General features: G+C 41.7%; 1 protein-coding gene across 1 annotated transcript; it reads left to right on the forward strand.

The window, feature by feature from the left end:
* The first annotated feature begins 4043 nt into the window (after positions 1-4043).
* On the forward strand, positions 4044-5769 carry LOC6533696 (CAAX prenyl protease 1 homolog). The gene is made up of 3 exons (XM_002094365.4): positions 4044-4365; positions 4430-4753; positions 4820-5769. The coding sequence occupies exons 1-3, from the start codon at positions 4108-4110 to the stop codon at positions 5690-5692; spliced, it is 1455 nt and encodes a 484-aa protein (XP_002094401.1). The 5' UTR covers positions 4044-4107; the 3' UTR covers positions 5693-5769.
* Positions 5770-7503: the final 1734 nt, after the last annotated feature.

Consider the following 7503-nt stretch of genomic DNA (forward strand, 5'->3'; position numbering starts at 1 on the left):
AAAATAGAATATTGCGTAGAATTCAACAATAGCTAAGTATAAAAGATCGTGAGGCTCACATATTTGTTAGGTTTGTTTTTTCAATGCGAACGAAAGTATGGGAAATTGGTAGGTCACGTTGCGCTTTTGAAGTACATTTATAGCATATTCATAAACTCAAATTGGTTTCAAAACTGTGGGATCGTGTATGCTCACATTGTAATTGAGATCACGTCACAGTTTGAACATTTAAAAGTGTAATGCATTTCAATATAAAGAACATAAATATGTCGCTTTAAAAATCGTGAGTACCAATTATAATTATTTAAGGTTCGTATAAAAATGGTGTCTTGAGCTGCCTAACAATTAAATTCAAACCGTTTCGTTGAAATTCGTAGCTGTAAATAATTCCACATAAAAATATCCATAAAAATGTTGAGAAATTAATTGTAAATTTTCTTGGTTTCCTGCTAAAGTTAGAGTATGAAATAGTCGTTATAGGGAATCAATTTAGGCACTTTTACCCCGCCATAATTTCTTTTTTTGATGGAAGAAATGGTCAGAATTGGAGTAACTGGTGGACTGGGGGCGGGGCAGGGGCGTTAGTCGTACCCCACACTCATTATGGCCATTTTCAACTTCTGGTTGAGTTGACGAGTGACAAGGGGGTTTTGGGGGTTGGGAATAAAAAGGGGGGCAAATGGTTGGAGGAGCTGCTTCTGCTTCTAATTCCGCTGGTTGTGGCATTTTCAATTGTTGCTAATGAGTGCCACAAATTAATTAGGTTACTTCGTTACGCTGCCTCCGTCGACATTACATGACCATCAGGTTTGGTGGGTCTGCTTTTTCGGGTGGGTTGGCCATCCACGTCCACGTCCACATCCATAGCCACATCCATAGCCCCATCCACGTAGCACCGATGTTGAGCAGTGATAGTTGTCGAAAATTAGCATAAATTTCTCTTTCATTTTTTTCTTTCTTTTTGGTTTCTTTTGCTCTTGCCACCGTTTTACCTTGTGCGCATGGAAAATTGAGCAATTTTCCGACGTTTTTCATGTTCGTGCAGCAAGAGTGAATTATTAATTTAAAATCCCCTTATCACGAAACGGAAACTTCTATTCACGTTGCGATCTTATCGCGCATAATAGATGGCCAAAACGAAAATAAATCCCCACAAAGATTCAAGTGCTCTCCTCTCCAACTGAGGCCCCCTATCGATTGCCGAAGATGACGGCACACAACTTGACCGCAACCAATCCGAATTAGTTTCGGATTATCTCTTACACAATTGCACCAGATAATTGAGGTAGCAGGGCATACATACATACACATATATCAAATCACTCTCTGGAGTCTCTGAGCTGAAATATATCAAAGCCTCAGGTAAATGGTTCAACCTCTGTCTGCAGTCAAAACCACATAATTATAAGGCTAAGGATTACCTCGGCTATAATTCAACTAAATCGTTCCGTGTTTTGTGCACTCGAGGGGCAAGAAGTTGGGATTAATCCTGAAATCCCATGTTTTCATGTTCTTGAAAATGTGGTACACATCTTCTAATTGTAGGCCAATAAATCCTTAGAGCCCTCACTTAAAATATCAAAATGTTATATGCAGTAAACCTATATTTTTAGGCAGAAAGAAATAGTACTATTTCTCCTTCGAGACTTATTAAGACGATTTCCATTTGATATGGATGGTACATGGCAGAGATAACTCCTGAGCATTCTGCTATTTGTCATGGCTCAACTTCATTTAAAGGTTTTCTGTATTTATCTACCCCTTTTTTAGATGAAATCAAAAAGCTTCTTTGAGAAAACCCTGCTTGCAGGATAACTATTCACAAGGACTAACTGCAGAAAGAAAACCCAGAGGAACTTTTTTAGCCTTTGGCAAATGTGAAATGTTAAGTTTTGACTTTTCCCAAGCATGGAACGGGAATCAAAAATGGGCACAACGAATTGAGTAGCTACTTACTTACGCAGGCTCACTGGGAAAAATATTTGAAAGTTTATAAAAATACTTGAATATATATCAAATATATACAATATATATATAAACACATTTCTTGTTCTTAATGTGTACTTGCTATTTAAAAAGAAAAGATGCAACCGTATTTATTAGAGAATGGATAAGCTTATGTTTGAAGTCGTATTTTGTGACAGTGTCTTACCTTTTTCCCTCCATCTTTTGGCCAAATAGTGGGGATTATTAGGGCTTAGTTGCGTGTGTGTGAGGGTGAGAAGAGGGAAGGAGAGAAGGGGTGGGGGTGGGTTAGCCAAAAAGTGGGGGAGGGGAAGGGGGCAGTGTGTGAGGGCCAAAACAATTACACATGCACAAAGGATACGCCTAAGCGGCTTATACCAACGCATCCCGAACGGTTCGAAATGAAACCAAATGTGGCAGTCAGTGGCACGGTGATGGGAGGGGATGGGGGGAGTGGTCTTTGGAAAATGGAGCTAGTGGTGCGGGGTGGGTGCGGGGGAAGGGTGCGTGGCGGCTGTGGTTTCCGGCTTGGTAAGCGCCCTATTATGAACAGAAAAGTAACGCTAATGAGTAAATCAAGTGCACATGTGTGCCGTTGAACTGGAATACCCCTCTTAGCCACTAGCCCCTCGCCACTGGAACAACGCCACCCTCCCCTCCAACCCCCTTGGAGCACCCGCTCCCGTTCGGATCCTTTGAAGCTGCGCCAAACGGCGTGTTGAGGCATAAATAAGCGCCTTCTTTTCCACTGCCTCCTACCGCCTGCCTCCTGCTGTCTCGCTCTTCGGTCTCCTCTCTCTCTCTCGCTTGCACTCGTTTCAGCCAGCCACTTGGCGCTGTTTTAATAGCTAAATTATGTAATCATGATGTGTGATACTAACACACACGCACACCCAAACATGTCCTGGTATTTATGCAAATCCTACCGTTACTTCTTACAATAAACTTTTACTGTGTGCCACACGGCGAGAAACTAGGTGTAACTATAATTGTAGATATTTGAAGATAACGTTTAATAGCTTCCTAAGATTACGTGAAACTAGTACTATTCTTATACTATACTAAACTTGTTTTATAAGAAAGTGTTCTTTAGCAAAAGATACTTGCTGATATCACAGCTTAATTGAATTAATAGTTATGTGTGTTTAATGTTCCGGGATCCTAAGCTTTTTCATTTTTATATAAAGTGTCTATCCTATCTGAATAGTTCCTTAATGTTAATTATTTCTTATAAATATTTATCTTGAAACTAACTTCTGTATTTCTGTATTATTAATAATAACATGTAAATTGATATGTATGTAACTATTTCATTTTTCTCTGTGCAGTTTCCACTCCCCTCGTCTTTTTAATTTGGAATTTTTCATAATGAGCAGCGCAATGGGTGGAATATACGATGACTGGGGGGCGGATTGGGGCGGTTGGGGGGGTCGCAGTTCGGGACGTTTGACGTTGCCATAGTGTGAAGATTAAATTCTACTAATTAGAGATGCCAAGTGAATGTTCGCGCATATGTGTGTGTGAGTGGGTGGTTAAGTATGGGGATATATATGGGATGGTTGAGGAGGGGTGGGTTAAGTAATGGCGTTGAACCGAAACCATCAAAGCAGCCAGCTTGGCAACACAATTCCCCCTAGAATCCCTAGAATCCCGCCAAGCCCTCGACTCATTATTGATATGCCAAGCGTAAGAAGTTCAAATCCTCGAAACAAACTACAAAGAGCCATTACAACCCAAGTAAAACCAACACCATACACGCCTGCTTTTCCGGCTACACACATGTGTAATTTCTTCACTGGCGCCATCATAATCTTTGGCTTCCACTAGTCAACGGCTTTCGACAGCCTGGATTACCATGGGTTCCTTGACGAAATCGGGATTATGATGAGGATGTGGCATGTGACATATTTGAGTTGTGGTTACCACTGCTAACCACATAAAAGCGCGATTTGCACAGCAATTACACATATTGGCAAAAGTACTGCGGCTTGCTAAAAATATATAGCATACTTTCTAGAATATTTTGTAGTCGATCGTTTATAGACGCTATATTGATAAAATGCTTACTCAGTTGTCCTTTAGATTTCATTCATTTGCTGCTTCATTTTGTTTTACTTTTAAAAACCAGTTTGATTTGAAAATATGAACACTTTCGCCTTATATCAAGATCCGTTGCGTGGAGAGCGCCTCGAGATATCGGGAAATCCGATCGGCATGAGTGTGCTGCCCCGGAAAATTAGTTTTTCAGATCCGATTTTTCTGCGACACGTCCTCTGCTTGATGATAGTGGTGCACAACGGTTTTCACCTCTTTCTCTGCTGCAGGCAGCTGAGATTGTGCAAAAGGACTTCCGTGCCACCGAAGCAAATGGAGGCCACTATGTCGCAGGAAGCCTTTCAGGTGGGTTCTTCGCAGATATTTATTTACAAAATAATAATTATATAACAGTGCACTGTTGTTACAGGCTTCCAAGGATAAGCAACTCCACGCCTCATATCTGGAGATTTTCAATTTAGCAATAGATACACTGTATAGCTGCCTTGATCTGTATCTTTGCACTCTGGCGTATCTCTGGAAATCGACGGTGGGCTGGTATCGCTATGCAGATCGAACTTGGCTGAATGTCACATTTATGACGCTGTTTTCCACATACTTGATAGTCCGCAAGTTGCCTTCACTCTTTTACGAGAAACTTTTCCTGGATCCGCGTTACCATGTGGATCCTGAAAACACGCCGCCCTTGTTGGGTTTGATTTGTGCCTTGGTTTTTGTCGTCGTGTTCTTGCAGGTTATTTATTCTTATTTTAAAAATACTATACATTGTTATATCGTAACACTGTACAATTTTCCACAGGTTGCAGTCATTCCGCTGACTGCGTTTTTCATGGTTATTCACGGGCTAACCAAGTGGTACTTCACACTGTTCGTTTGGCTAATTCTGGTGGCCTTGTCCATACTGGTATTGGTATTCATTGGCCTTTTTGGAGTGCCCTGCTTGGGCAAAAGTCGCAGAATGAATAATGAAACCGATATGGACGATAACCTGAAGGCGGTACTGGCGGACTTCAAGTTTCCTGGTCGCGTCTACATGGTGCACACCTTCCATGTGGGTCGTCCCACTGCCTGGGTGATGGGTTGCTGCTGCTGCCTGCGTTTGGACATCCACGATAATCTGAAGTTTAACCGCGGTTTTGCCTCCGATGACTTCGACTGGGGTCAGATGGGTGCTGGCCTGAATGACGAGCAGTTGGCCGCCTTTGTGGCCCATCAACTGGCCCATTGGCGTCTGTGGCATGTGGCAAAGGGACTTGCCCTTATCTACTTGCACCTCTTGATTTACCTGCTGCTCTTTGGGATCTGCAACAGGTGGGTAACGCTGTTCGAGGCGGCGGGCTTTACGACATTCTATCCCAGTTCCGTGGGCTTTTGGCTGGTGTACAAGTATCTCATGCCCATATATCACGACATTTCCACTTGGATCATCTACTTTTGTATACGGCACTTTGAGTTCGCCGCGGATGCCTATGTCAATCGACGGGGTTACGGACCACCAATGCGGGCTGCCCTGCTCAAACTTTTTGCGGATGATTACGAGTTTCCCTATGTGGACCGCTGCTACCTCATGTGGCATCGCCTTCGTCCTTCGATCCTGCAACGCATCGATAATCTGCAGCGCATCGATAATCTGCAGCGATTGGATGCAACAAGCGGCGTCTCCACAGTATAGTATCTGCATTATCAGGTAATTCATTTAAAATCATAAAATAAGGGAATGTAAATAAATATCCTAATATATAACAACCACTTCCTTGACTTCTTTAAATTGTATCCTAGTTATCTCTTAAATGTAAGTCCCTTCCGTTTCGAGTTTTTCAGAAAGCGAACATCGCCTTGAAAGTCCTGCGATTTAACTTTCAGTGTACGGCGGGGAGCAGAGAGCAGGGGGAGGTGGTTTCCTGTCCCAGCCGAAACTTTTCCGTTGTGTTTTAATTAAAATTCGTTTCAAATAAGCCGCTGTCACACCGCTCCCCCCTCCATTCACCTCTCTCCTAGTGCCATGTTCTGCTAGCGATTTTTCTCTTTGGGTGTTAAAAGCCAATTTCCCCTCGGTGCGAGGGTTGCACAAACCGCATCTGAGGCTGCGAAAAGTCTTTAAACTTTGAAAATGAATATCATAGTTTAGCTTCCGAAAGTTTAGTTACTTTGTGAAGTCTTTAAGAGATATTTGGGTATGTGAAAGTTTAAGAGGCAAACTAGTGTGTGTAATTTATATCATATGTATGGCAGAAATTGATTAAATATTTTGGTTGCAGAAAATTGACATATTTTTAATCTGAACCATCTGCATCTATGGCGCAATGCGATTAGGAATATTGTTTACGGCTTTTTCGCACAGGTTCCCTCATTTTGCGGTGCGTTTTTGAATTTTATGCCGTTTTTATGCCGGGTTTTTGGTGGGAACACAGAATTTTCCACCTCACTGTGCGGCTGCTTTGAGCCCACTCTGCGTTTTCATTGTCTCGGTCATAAAAACTTGCGTGTTGAAATGCCAAAACTCCCACAGAAATTCCCCCTTTTTGCCTCGCAAAATATTGAAACATTTACCGCGCTATATGTATTTAATATTTTTATAGGTAAACACGGCTGGTGTCTATTTTTTAACGACCGCTCGACACAGAATTATATTTTATTTTTCCCTCCGAATTTATTTTAAATGCCTTTCGACGACATTAAAATTAATGTGCCACCAGACAGTGTCAGTCAAAGAGTAAGTAGGAGTAATACGATCTTCAGATACCCTTTTAAGTTGTCACTTTTGCTTCACCTCTTGTGTGCAACTCAAATTTTTACCTAACTTTATGAACTATTTTAAAAATCCTTAATTCTTTTTAAATTTAAAACTTAAATTTATACTAAAAGTGAAATACCCTTGGGTAGAATATACAAATTTATAAAAATTAAGACCCAAATAAAAAGCACCAGCAGCGATCGTAAACTTTTGGTCCTCGACACCAACTGGCAATTGAAATCGCTTACATTCGGTGGGTGGTGGTGGGTGGTGGGTGGTTTGTTGATTGCTGGGTGGATGTCTCTAGGTGGGTGGTGCTGTGTACTTGGTTTGGGGTGTAAAATGGTAAGTCCCATTTATGACCAGAACGAGTAGAGAAAAAATTGCGGATTCAACGCATTTTTTTCCAGCCATCCCCCTTCATTTTCCACTTTGCTGCCATTTTGGAACGCAACTTAATTAGCCAACGACTTTAAACGTATTGACGGTTGCCAAAGGGACGTGGTGAAGGGTATCCGAGGGGCAGATGGAGTCTATCTGCGAGCGAGTTTTCTCGCTAAATCAATTACACAATCAAACGGCTGACAATTTCCAGCACAAAGCCAGTGTGGGTGAAATTGGATGCCAGCCATAGCTGCTACACAAAAAAAGAACATATTCAAATTGAAAACTTTGAAAAGAAAAGTTGCATGTTTTTTGGGGATGCTTAAGATTATAATGACGTATAGAACAAGTAAAAGTTCAAGGGT

The sequence above is a fragment of the Drosophila yakuba genome, chromosome 3L, assembly GCF_016746365.2.
Source record: "Drosophila yakuba strain Tai18E2 chromosome 3L, Prin_Dyak_Tai18E2_2.1, whole genome shotgun sequence".
NCBI classification, from domain to species: domain Eukaryota; kingdom Metazoa; phylum Arthropoda; class Insecta; order Diptera; family Drosophilidae; genus Drosophila; species Drosophila yakuba.

Coding starts and splice junctions, on each gene's coding strand:
- LOC6533696 (XM_002094365.4), top strand. CDS start 4,108: ATGAACACTTTCGCCTTATATCAAGATCCGTTGCGTGGAGAGCGCCTC. Junction 4,366..4,429: donor TGTCGCAGGAAGCCTTTCAG/GTGGGTTCTTCG, acceptor CTGTTGTTACAG/GCTTCCAAGGATAAGCAACT. Junction 4,754..4,819: donor TTGTCGTCGTGTTCTTGCAG/GTTATTTATTCT, acceptor AATTTTCCACAG/GTTGCAGTCATTCCGCTGAC.